Source organism: Corvus hawaiiensis, chromosome 5, assembly GCF_020740725.1.
Source record: "Corvus hawaiiensis isolate bCorHaw1 chromosome 5, bCorHaw1.pri.cur, whole genome shotgun sequence".
Lineage (NCBI taxonomy): Eukaryota > Metazoa > Chordata > Aves > Passeriformes > Corvidae > Corvus > Corvus hawaiiensis.
Window position 1 is genome coordinate 28,043,313 of NC_063217.1, and position 13,161 is coordinate 28,056,473.

The 13,161-nt window shown below is 42.4% G+C and overlaps 1 protein-coding gene across 5 annotated transcripts in view; it reads right to left on the reverse strand.

Annotated features, from left to right (window-relative positions):
* The window catches only part of LNX1 (ligand of numb-protein X 1), a 122,775-nt gene that overhangs the window by 62,415 nt on the left and 47,199 nt on the right, over positions 1-13,161 (reverse strand). For 3 of the 5 annotated variants that reach the window (XM_048304619.1, XM_048304618.1, XM_048304621.1), the window contains exon 3: positions 3,330-3,810. The exons of 1 other annotated variant lie outside the window; for it this stretch is intronic. In XM_048304619.1, the coding sequence (XP_048160576.1) occupies positions 3,330-3,715 (386 nt within the window). In that variant the 5' untranslated portion in view covers positions 3,716-3,810. Of the gene's footprint in view, positions 1-3,329; positions 3,811-10,697; positions 10,933-13,161 lie in introns of those variants that run through there. One more of the 5 variants, XM_048304620.1, reaches the window with a different exon arrangement.

Sequence of the window (13,161 nt, forward strand, 5' to 3'; positions counted from 1 at the left end):
CCCCCGTGGAGTTTTGTGGCAGGCGATATCAGAAGACCACACCTTTTTAAAGTAAAACACTGCAAAAGATCACAGCCAACTGCTGGCTGTTTGCATCTCAGTCTGAATTCCCCAAATCCAGTCAGATGTTTTTGTACAAACATAAATCATGTAATAATCTAAGGACATGTCTCTTCTCGGGGCTTTTTTTGAAGGATGCAAAAGCAAACATTTTAAATAAGGATGCTTTCAGTGGACTGCTCCATGGTAACCGGTGTTTTAAAAAAAATGTTTAAGTTCTGTCATCAATTACAAAGCATAAAAGAGCAAGCTTACCTTGCCCCATCAGTGACCTCATCTCTGATCAGGGTAAACTTTTGTTTTCTCTCTGAGAACCAGAACTGGTCTGAACCTGAACCACGCAAGAAATTTGAGAACTGCTGACCACCCTGATGACCCTAGCAGAGTCTACTTTAATTTATTCACTGAGAACACAATAATGTTCTGTTGAGATTTCAGGTGGACTCTGAACTGTTCCCACTGCAGGCACCAAATATTTATGATTATTATTGTATTTGTTTTATTAGGAAAAACACATATTTCCCCTCCTCTCTATTGATTCACCAGAGTTAAAGAGAACAGCATCAGCTCAGTCTGCTCAATCTCTCCCTGGGCATAACAGAGCACAACTTTCTTCTCTTTGCCATTAATTGGAGATGGAATGGCAAGAGAGGTTTCTGCATTTCCAACAATTAAATTAGGCAGAGGCATAAGATGCTTTAGGTGATAATTAATTAATGCTGTGCTTAAAATAAAATAAAGATACTGTGCAGTGTCTGCAAGCATAAAGATGTAGAAATTAGGGATCACTCAGAATGTTCCCTCCTATTTCCTCCCTCAAGTGGGGATGGTAGTGAGGCTGCTATCCCCTGTAAAGCTGAAACCCCCAACAGCAGAAGTTCCTGTGGTTTCATATTCTCCTGTCTCTGCCCTTTGGCCTTAAGGTAACTCAGTCCTCCCAACCTCCTGAGGAAGGAAAATCAATTTCATGAGTAGCAAAAAACCAAATGTCCAGCCTATGTAGCAATGCTTTGTACTGCACTACCCTAGAGGCTTTAGGGTAGGACGACCCTACTCCATCTCTTCAGTCTTCTGCCCCTGGGGTAGTGGGACCTGGTGCTGGGAACCTGACACAGGGAAGAGGGAACAGGAAGAGATTGTGGGAACATGTTACCAAGACAATTCTTTCTATCCCCACTTGGGCTCAGGCCAAGCAAGCCAGAAGCACAGGGTCTTGGAGATCCTGAGGGGAAGACCAAGGCCACTGACATTAAACAGTAAGTGCTAGAATAAAACCTGCCAGCCTTTTACAGGACCAAATCATGGTTTATAGCACTGCAATTCTGTAAGATATGTAACGAAGGGTACCTTTACTACCACCTTAAGGAAAAGAAAAAGACACTGGAGTGACTTGCACATATCCACTTACGAAAATCGACACTAGAAATCAGAAGTTGTCCTAGCTGTGTGGCTTCCCTGTAAAAAAATGCACTGATTTGCTTATTTATTGGGGATTGGAGGTGAATTGGAAGTGGGTGTCCTGCTAATTTTGTGGCCACAGCATCACCATGTCAAAAAAAATGAAGACAAACAGGAAGGTCTAAATCACATTAAGTTCAGCTCTATGTATAGCAAAGGGAAAAGGCATTTGCATTAGGGGTTCAAGATTTTGTGGCTGGAATCTGTACAGAAACATAATTTCAGTGACAGCAGCTCACAGAAGACTGACAGTCCCCTTACCTGCACTACTATTGAAATTAACATTTGAGGCCTGTCAGATAAGTACTAAGACAGAAAACTATTATTAACTTTGTTATTTTGTCCCCTTAGCAGCACACAGTGAAACTCCCTGAGCACTCCTGGCCTGGGCTGGGGCCTGCTGTCACTGCCTCCTACACCATGAATGCCAGGTTCAGAAATGTGGCGACGAGGGCACCCAAATCCACAAACACCAAACCTCCAGCATGTGAAAAATGGTCTCATGACCTCTGCAAGGGAACAATAAACCCATTGTTAATGGTTGGTGGGTTTTTTTTGTTTTAGTAATGCAAAATTGTCACATTTTTGGTTGGTTAGGACACTATGACTCCAGTGAATATCTTCAAGTGAATAAATTCCTAGTGAGAATCCAGGTGCTTCAAGAAATGACATTTCCAGTGCAAATGAGGACATGTTTGAATGGCAGGCTGCAGAGCCATTTCTGGTTGCAGGCTCCCAGACTGTGAAGTGTGCAGTATGTGAACATACCTCCACTCTCTGGCTCACCAGTGATGCTCTGACCCTCAGTACTGCCATGTCTGTGCAGGAATGTGCTCCCAGCAGCAGTCTGGAGCCCTGCACTGGCTGCTCAAGGCTTCCTTTGCATTGCAGATGCAGAAGTACACACTTAGCAACACAATTTACACCTGCAAACTTCAGGGGATGTAATTTCACTGGGCAACAGATACAGCTCACAGAAAAGGGCACATCTTAGACCCCATCTCTCCTCAGACCTGAGGTGCTGTTACACAGACTATGCCAAAGTGTTTGTCTTCTGTCAGAAATCACAGCCCTGAACATACCTCTTTACCCTTCTGCCTTCCTTAAAAACGGCAGAACATGCAAGACAAAAGCAGCAGCACATCCTTTTACTCTGCAAAACAAAGAATCATTCAGTTCTCTCCTGGCAGAGGAACCAAACTACTCCCTGGAGAGGTCTCTCCCAGAGGCATGATAGAGGGTGTCCTGGCTACCAGGAGGGATAAGGCTGGAGAAGGAGTCCAGCCAGGGTGCTCTTCCAGAGCCTGTCTCTCTGTGAGCCCCATGGTGCCTTGGATAAGTGCTCACCTGGAAGAAAGGAGCACTCAGGTTCAAAGACCAACACCAAACCAGAATATTTTCTGCTCTACTTCTCATGTAGGTCATTTGTGTTTCAAAAAAGGTTTGAAGAAAGGGCAGTTACAAAACCCTTAATGTGCTATTAAAATATTTATAATAGCTCCGCTTCTCAAAACTCACAGATCTCTTTGGACTGCATACATACTGTTATTGTGCAGTTAACCACAAGGTATTCACCCAGAACTGCTAAGGATAGCATGAAGTACCTTACATGCATTTGATTCTAAAAAAAAAAGTAAGATACAGACTATCTTGGACTATAAATGGACTAAATTCAGCTCTTAATTAATGATACTGTAGGTGTTCATTGGGAGTGAAATCAACAACTCTTTATTTTGATCAGTATTAATTGAAGATATTTTTCCTCTACTCAAAAAAATAGAGTGAAAAAAGGTCTATCAACAACAACTTACTGGGTTTGGAAATGCTGTTCGAGGTGACCCCGTTGCACAACCTCTGAGCAGTGTTCTGTGAAAGGGCAGCTAACCATTAGCTTATCCAGGAGGTTATTCACTAGTATGCTGGACTTCCTGCATGTCTGGAGAATCACAAGCTTGCGGTCCATGGGGCAGAAGTCTTTTTCCACAAGGAAGTTTGTAAGGCAGGCTGTGCAGAAGGTGTGACCACAGAGCGTGTCTAATGGCTGAAGCAAAGGTTGCAGGCAAATGTGGCATATCAGATCATCATCTACTTCTTCGGTGTAGCTGTACAAGTGATTTTCTTCTGGTAAATGTGCTTGGCCGCAGGTGACACAGAGTGGCGGGGAGCTATCCTCCATTTCTTCTTCTTTCTGGCTCATAATCAGAATTGATGCAATTCAAAGGGGGGCAGGTGGGAATACCCAACCCGTTTTCTATTTGTGAGAGCTGTAGCAAGGCTTGTGTGCCATCAGACCTGTGGGGAGGAAAGCCGAAGGATTATGTTCTGGGTTATGTTTTCTTACAGTACTTGTGGTATGTATCTGGATACAAAGTGCTACAGCAGGTATTAAGGAAGGATTGTGTCTTTGGGATGGGAGAGTGAAGCAAAGAAGGGGGCAGAAAAAAAAAAGAGAGACTTAACTCCAGGGACTTATTTTCTCACAAATCTAGCTCAATTTACACAGTTAATCTCATTGTAAAGAAAGATAGCAAGAGAGGGAGAAATACTACAGGCATTTAATGGTTGAAAACCTTAAATTAGCATATAATTGCAGTTCCAGTCAGCTGATTTTGTGGCCACATTACTTCTGCCAGAAAAGCAGCATTGTGTGTGGGCAAACACTGCAAGACTGTGTGCAGAAATACAGGTAAGAAAGGTTGCTGGTCAAGATGCCTGCTCAGCACAGCAAGGGAGAGCAGCACCCTAATATACACAAGCGTACAAACACTGTATGTGTAGCCAGAGGAAGGATAATTTGGGTCGCAAGAATTTAGAGCTTGGGACCATGTAGATCATTCTCATACCACAGCAGCAATGCACCTGGACCCCTGCATTCGAAGTTTGCCTGACTGAAGTCAAGCAGTTATAACCATCTGCACCAGACTAATCAGTTCAAAACTTCATTTGCTCTGCAAAGCACCAAACACCTCACATACTGAAGCAAAATCCACAGCACAATGCTAGGTACTGTATTGCTCAAAAGAAGGCCTATTCCCTTCATAATTTGTGATACAGAAACCCAGTATGTGCCTAACTACAAACCCAATTAGCTCTGGCCGCAACACCTGCCTGCTGGTATTTCAAAGACGTAAACTCTGTGGGTGGCAGCAAAACTGAAGAGTAACTTGTAGTTTTTACTTGATGAACCCCAACTGCTTGCTGGAGCACTTACGTCTCATTATTTCTATGCTTATTTTCATATACTACTCTGAAAATAAACATGAGGATATAAAATATGCAATGGCCTAATTACTGCTCTTGCTTGAAAATGTAAATCTTATTTGCTGCTCTGCCCTAACACTGTACCCTTGCTTTCAGCTTGACTTAATTTGCTGAGACAATGTGTCAGCCTCAGACACCCATGTCTGAGGGCAAATGAGGGAAAGAATAATAAGAAAAATCTGACTATGACAGAGCATATTTTCATATAAATAAACTCTTATTTTTATGCAAAGCTCATGGGCTCTAAACCTGAGAAATTAAACTTTAACTTGGCAAGGTTTTTGTGACATGAAGGTAAAATAATAGCCCTGCTAATTCTAACCAGGTGTTTAAATGTCAAACATTCTCTTCAACGCTTTGCTAGATCCTATTCTTATGAAGCAATCACATTAAGTGCCTGTTTTTGCTTGCAAGAGAGATTTCTGCATAAGCTCTGTCTCCTGATTAGCAGTAGCTTCAGTGGAATTAAAATCACTGCCTGTTAGAACCCTTGCAAATATTTTAAATATGCCAAACTAGGTCAAATGTTTCCTTTTGTAAAGATTTTCACCAGAGATTTATGAAAAGCTCTTTGTGAAGAAACAAACATCTCTCCATAGTGCAGGCAGCAGCTCCACCTGTTATCTTAATATAGGAATTATTATTTGCTTGTACTAAGGTGACACACAGCAAAATGAAATGAGATAAAAAATTATCCAAGGCTGTGGTGGAGACTGAGCACTGTGAGTGGCTCCTGTAGGAAGCTCTTGGATAACTTCTCAATGAAGTGGAGTGGCTGTGAACAGGTGTCCAGCTGCTCTCTGCATCGCTTGCTCATGGAGGGAGCCCATCTCCAGTCAACAGGACTGCTTGCAAGAATGGCAACACATGGCTTGGGAACTTGCATGATTTTTAAAATAGATGTAAAATGAATTAGAAACCAATAAAGCATGACAAAAATAGCACGGTGTTATAAACTCTGTTTTCTCTTACATTTTCAGAATGCCTTGCACCCGGGCCAACCAGAGATGTGGACAACATCATGCTATTTCACCACACCCCCTCCACGTCCTCTTCTACCACCACACATAGGTACATCCACGTGGGGGCTCGCCCCATGCACCATACACCAGAATACAGCCAACTCCAACATTTCGTTGCCTCATGGATGTCCTCAAGGACAGAATTCTTGCTTCTTGCTGGCAGGAGACCCAACACACAGCTCCCATCAGCAAACCTGAAAGCTAAAGCCAAAGCCCTGCTCTGAGGAAAGAGCAGCCCCCAGGAACATGGGCATCTGAGCCCCACCTTCCCAACCTTGTGCCCTAACCCTGGAAATACCTCTCCTCCACTTTCACATGTACAACACAGCAAGACCCCTGATACAAATTAGGTACAGCTGGAAGCTGTACTACAGCTCCAAAGCTACTGCAATTATTTTCACAATGACAGCAGAGAAAGAGAGGCATCACTTCCCTAAGGCCATGTTGTGCTGCAGCAAAAAATGATGAGAGAAGCCTCAGAGGAGGCAAAGTCTGACTGTCCTGACCACGTTACAGATACTCTTTATCAATCTGACATACTAATAATGCACTGCTAGTGGAAAAGGGCAGGCATGGGGAGCTCTACCTGAATTTTACAATGTTTACACAAATTACAAATGTTTGCTACAGCACAGGGAAACAAAACTATCCATATTTATTAGTACAGGCACTGAATTTTTAGGAGAATTTAATTCAAGTCCTATGACCTCTATTATTTAGAAAATTTTGACTACATAATAATATAAATTCTGAAAAAAAAACAAAAACTCAGCCCCTTCTGGCTAACCTGGTCCACATTCACCCATGAACCTTCATAAACTGCGGAACATATCAAGCAATGGAATGATTGCCGCCTTTGGGAGGTGATTATACCACCAAAAGAGTTAGCATGGAGGGCGTGTGATGGAGCTATCTCACAGATTCAGTCAGAGGCAGAAGTTCTTTGCAATGTTTGTAGTCATTTGTATTTATAACATGCATGTGCTGTCATATAATAGCTACGTAATTAGTATCATGTCCTTTACAGAAGCTTAAAGTCTTAATTCCTCTTGGACATTGTAGAAGAGAGGGGAGAAGGAATTTAAATTTGACCTATTGATTGCCAGTGCATATTTCTACTTCTTCTACTACCTATGAATAAAAACCAAGAATCCACTTTGAGCAAGAAAACCTGTACAGGTAGATGTACAGTGAAATAGAAAAGGTAATTATTTCCTGGCTGAACTTCTATACTTCAAGCCCCGTCTTTGGAGGAGGAAGAGAGGGGAAAAGAGAGGCCAGGAATCCTATGTTCATTTGAGTTGGTGTCAGCCACCACTGGCAGCCTCAGCGGGACATGGATGTCACCTTGAGAGTCTCATGCTTCTTGTAGTCAGAGCCATATTGACAGAGACTGGTTCTTGCAAGGATGATTGGCAGGAGAAGCTTTTAGAAGAGGTGGTGGTGCCATGCCAAAGCAGACATCACCAGCATTTGCCACTTCCCTGCAGCGCAGGAAGTTTTCAACAACTCAGGTCCCAGATTTGGCATAGTTTTACAGCACCTAGCACAGATTTGCTTGGATAAAGAAAATCAAGTACTGATTTGTAAGAATGTCACAGTGTTGTGACACTGCGGTGAATCAAGCTTCAGTCCAAGGCAGAGACCTGAAGCACAAGAATACAAATGATGAAAGAAGAACATTGTTATCTGGATATCCATATTGCCAAATTTTCAGCCACAAGCTGTAATGACAATGGTCACATCAGGGCACAAAATAACCCCAGGGCTGTGACCACAGTGAAAACCACTCTCATGATAACACATTTGTTAAAAAGCTACCCAACAGGCTGCGCTGATTGGAAGGAGTTTGCATCTTACTGGTCTTCACTGCTTAAACATTTGCAGCCACCAGAGGCATTTAAGAGAATAACAGACCAAACCCACACGAAAAGCCTGGACAATAAACATGGAGAGTAGGTAGAGAGAATGCTTTTCATCTCCTTGCAATAACAAGCCCATAGTTTTCCCATGCCAGTGAAGCATTTAACCAAGCTTAAGCTTAAATACTGACTTACCACCACAGTTACACTGGCAGCAGTGTAGCAAGAAGAGGGCTTGCCAAGCAGAGTGGCAGAACCCCACTGCCTCTGCCCAGCCACCATCAAATATTAACCCAGCAGTTCAGGAGGCTGCACTTGGAAGTAGCATGACGCAAAATGGAAGAAACTTCAGGTAGCAAAGAACAAGTAACAAAAGCTAAAAGAAAAACAATTAAGTGATGAAAGATACTGAGGGAGTGGCTATCACAGAAATGAAAAGCCAGATGCCTAAAGGCCAGAGAAACAGTGACACGGAGCCTGGAGGGGCAGCTACCGGCTTAAATCACAAACGGTGAAAGATAAGGCAGTAAGCAGGCGTCACTGGAAAAGAGAGCAGCAAAACAGATGAGCTGCAGAACAGTAAGAGGAATTTATCTCCAGTAGTCCTGAAGTAGTACGGCTTGGTGGTAATGAAATCTTCAGTCAATGGTAAGGGTGGCCAGCATAAGTAAAGTAAATGGATTCTAAATAGTACAGTAAGATTGACAAATATTAATTGGTTTGGGGTTTATTTTAGCTTGGTTTTCTCTCTGTGTTTAAGTGACATGTTTTATTAATGCTCCTGTTTTATACACACTCTGAGCATGTGTATAACAAGTCCTGTATTTGCTGATTAAAGCAGATGCCTTTTCACACCCCATTTCTCTGCTGTGCAACCTGTAGGAGATGGAGGTTCTACCGACAGAGCTGTTGTACTCTTCTTAGCTAAATAGTGATAGCAAAGTCATTCTGCATCCTTCCCCCAGTCCCAACATGGGTTATTATCTCCTACAAATGTGCATCTCTGAGTGAGTCACAGCCATCCATTTACATGGATCAGCAAGGCACTGTATGGCCAAAGGGGCCATGTAAAGCATGTAAGGAAACCGCTCTTCCACAGCGGCATTCCCAGCAGCCAGGTAAGGGTAGGAGCTCCTTATTCTTCCAGAGATGCTTTACCTGGCCTTTCTTTCACCACACTAGCTGTGAGCATGCTGCAGCCAATACCTGCCATTCTTGATAATCAGCTCCTTTGCTGAGGGTTTGGAGACTGTCATCTTGGCTGTTCATGTTAAAAAACATCCACATCAAATTGCTAGGAGGCTTGACAGCTTTCACAGTTAACAGAATTAGCTCTTTATTGAAGCCTCAGCCCAGCTGCCACTGCCTAGACGGGGGCAGGTTAGGAGATGTGGGCATTGTCCCCATCTAGTGGCTCACTCACACCGGGGAGAAGAGTGGATCATGGCTAGGAGGGAGCAGAGGTCCTCCTTCACCTTCTCAAGCAAAAGCACACAGCCCTCTGTTTATGCAGGGTTAGCTGTGACCTTACTTCTCCTGCCAGAATCTGGGTTGCAAGATCACATCACTTATTTCATATTCTGGGTTTTATAATGAAATACCAGGTTGACTGCCTTTAGAAAACTATTTGCCATTAGTAAAATGTTAACTGTTTTAACTTCCTATCTTTCATCAAACTGTCTTCCCTGGTAACAGCCTCCCAGGTTTCCTGTTACTGTGGTTTTCTTCTCTCCAACTGAAGTTTTTTATAGATTACACTGACTTTACTGTTCAAGGTGGTACAATACAACAGTTGTGGAAAGAACTATAGAGTGACCCATACTTCAATAATATCTATTATACAGTATTTTAGATTCAAAAAGACAGTGGTTCACATTTCAAAGACCTGGCTATAAAATATCATGTAATAATTTGTACCAATTTTGGCATAGCTGCACTAAAGGCCAAAGTGGTGAGTCAGTTTGCCTAGACTTGAAACTTTGTTCAAAGGAAGGTTATAAAACACTACGGTGCCCAAAATCTTATCATCACGTCTACTGACCAGAAATCCTCCTACATATATCCTACTCTCTTTTTTTCCCCCCCTTTCCACTTATTTTTAAATCTATTCTGACTAAAGAAGAATCACAACATTTTCTTTCTGCCTGAAGTGTAATTAGATGGAGATTTGTTATGGGCAGAGGCAAGATGCATCCCTCCAGGTAAAAAGCCAGTAGCTGGAGGAGAGTTGGTGATCCTGGAGATACCAATTTAGCATGTAAGAATTCAGCTTGACTTTTAAGATGATAGGAAAGACTGTTAGAACTCGGCCTTAGAGGAAAATAATTGTATTTAAAAGTCCAGCACATTAGTACAGAACATCTCTGAGACAACGAACAGGAGCTCCAAAACCTCTCCTCTGCCTGGCCCCAGTTTTAAGACAGCTGGTTTTTCAAAGTTATTATTAGTCAAAAAGTCCCTCTCAGAGCTTATAACAATCAAAGTACTTTGCAGAGCCTTTATGATGAAAGGCATTTCCAACTGAATAGAAAAATCCCATGGTACAGTACAGTAGGTGAATAACCCCAACTTTTTAAGTTGCAGCTCAAGCTGTGAGACCCAACAGCAATGTCATACTGTGCCTGCATGCAAAATAACTTCTAAAACCAGAACCAGACTGTTTGAAAAAAGTTATTTTCTCTGTGGCTCATGCTGGAATTTACAGAATAAACCAATGTTGGAAAAAGTTTTTGTTGTGGAATTATGTAGCTGAAATGCCTGCTAGGAATGTATGGAAATACATTCTGCTTTTTCATCTGTCTGTCTCTCACACGCCCACACAAACCTGGATTCTCTTTCTGATGATTTCATGGATACAAAACTTTGCTCAGCACATTAAAATGAAAAAAAAAAAAAAAAACAAAACAGCCCAGAAGTACTGACAATATTAGGAACAGCTGGGCAAGATCCGAGAGAAGAGAAGATCTGAATAAGTACATATCCGGCAGGTTAAGTATTTCTTACTATAAGGAGCATATCCTAAGAATGAACTCACCTTAGTAGAAAGTAGTACTTCTGAGAAGACTTGCTGCTGACATGTCTCTAGCTGTCAAATACTGTGATGGTTAAGGTAGTAACTTCTGTTTCTTGCTTTTTTCAAAGCTCAGTAAACCCAGACTTGGATGGACAGCTTATGCCAGAACTACAAGCTCAGACTCCAAGTGCAAAGATGTAGCAAAATGGGTAGGCTGTGGGTAACTGCTTCCCAAAGGCACACGGTCTACCTGCTCAAAGGAAGTCAATCATGTGGTCAAAGCAAGGCTATGTGAGCAACTGTGATTGACTCCTCAAGGGCTTCCTAAACATATGCTCATCCTAATTGACATAATAAATGCCATCAGCATTTCACATACTAAATTATAAAATCGCATGGCTGGTTATGTAACAAAAGGTACGCTACTACTCCGATTTGGCTGATTGCTCCGTGTGACTTTGCAAGACTGGCTGCCTTACAAATACCACAAGCTTACTTTCAGCCATTTGAGCAGATGACAGAACTGTGTTTTTGTGGCTGGACAACCAGGTGCTCCAGCTGCCTTCTAAGATGCTGGTAAGCCAGGAACAGGTACAACTGTCCATGCAAACTGCACAAGGGAAAGCACCCCTGGTCCTTGCTGCAGGTGTGTCTGCTGTGTCTCTGCGATGGGGACCGCAGACCACAAGTTCTCTGTGCAGGCTGCCCTACTTAACTGTAAAATAACATACAATAGGCAGAGGAAATTGCATGGGATTGTGAAAATCTTAATTTAATACAGCTTCACAGTAAATCTTAATCTGTTTTTGCAATCCTCTCCCAGGGCCCCAAGTGGGTCAGCAGCGAAGGTGGGTGATGCTACTTCTCTGCCCGAATGCCAGGGCATGGAAGAGCTGATGAAGAGGGAGCAAAAGAGAAGTGGAGGACTTCTTCCCCTCAGGACACAGAAACCTTGCACCTCAACCTGCCTCCCATGGCCATGGTGCCTGCCACCCTCAGACCACACAGCATCTTCTCACGTGACCACAAGATAACATTTAATAACTACAAAGTGCGGAACATGTGATGGATAACCCTGCTAATAACACATAATAAAGTAAGCTGTGCTTTAATTACACTGTGCCTTTACAACTGCTTCTCTGATCCAGGAGTTTCTTAATAGTTGGTAAACTACTTAATGAGTTCTCACAACACCCTGTGGGGACCTTTTTTTAGAAGTAACCCACAGTTAGAAGCACCTACTTGGTTAGGTGAGCACGGGAAAGGGCAGCTGGCTGCTCCCATGCTGTGGGGCCAGTGCCCAGATTCTGTCACAGGAATCCTTGTGCAGCAATGTGACCACAGAGATACTCTCAGACCTGATCTGAGAGAAATCCCTCACAAACTCCTGACTTCCAGGGTTGCATCCTCTGCTTAATGGACATGCACCTGTAGGGGGGACAGCAGCAACTTGTAGCAGCTGGCTCCCAAGAGTAACTTGTCTAAACAAGAGAGGCAAATGCTTGAATTAAAACCTCTGGTCCATTGCACTTAAAAATTAAGCAAATTCAGTGGAGCAAGGATTTAATAATCTGTATTTCAAGTCTACTTATGTTGCACCTCCCATACTATGATTTAGATTTAAATATTATTATATTATACATAATAAAATAATTTAAATTATTATTAAATACTATATACTATGTACAATTAAAATTATAGGTCTATAAATGTCTATAACATAAATTATATCTGTATCTTACTCTTTCCTTCTCCTCCTACTTGGATCCACAAAAATGACGGAATAAACAAATCCTAATCAGAAAAAACCAGTCCCTATTGAAGAACTGCACAGTAAAGTGACACTCTGCTGCTTAAAATAGCACAATCTGAAAGCATTCCCTGCTACTCAGTCCCAGGGTTACAGCTGCAGGGGCCCAGTCCCATTCAGGAACCTGAAAAAAGGAGGGCACAAGCCCTGGTAAGGTAGTCAGCAGGTGAATTTCAACAACTTAGTGGAGTGGCGCAGCCCAGGGGCAGCCTCCAAAAAAATGGGCAAACACACAATATGCATCCATAAAAAGAAATTTCAGGGGGAAAGGGGAAGAAATTTTGATGAGCTTACAAATATTTTTCAATGCTGACTGCTGAATTTCACATTTAAGGAAAATGCACTCTTGGAAGGAAGGAGATATACTGGACACTGAAGAGGCTGAACCTTGCAGCCCAGGTACTGTGGTCTGCCTATCAGTTTTCTGGGGCTAACACAAGTTACATTTTTTCTCTTGAACAGGCCTCTCTTATGAAGTAGTGCCCATTTATATCTGCTGATAGTCCCTATTGCTCATTTGGGAGTTAGGTGTACAGTAGAGCTTATAACTCTCTTTAAAATGGAAGACTGAATAAACCTAAAGTATTCAAGCAGGAGTGGAAGCAGATCTCTCTAGGTAAGGCTGTGCAATAGTTTCTGTTCTAGGGCACCTTTTTTTTCTGTAGCAGGATAATG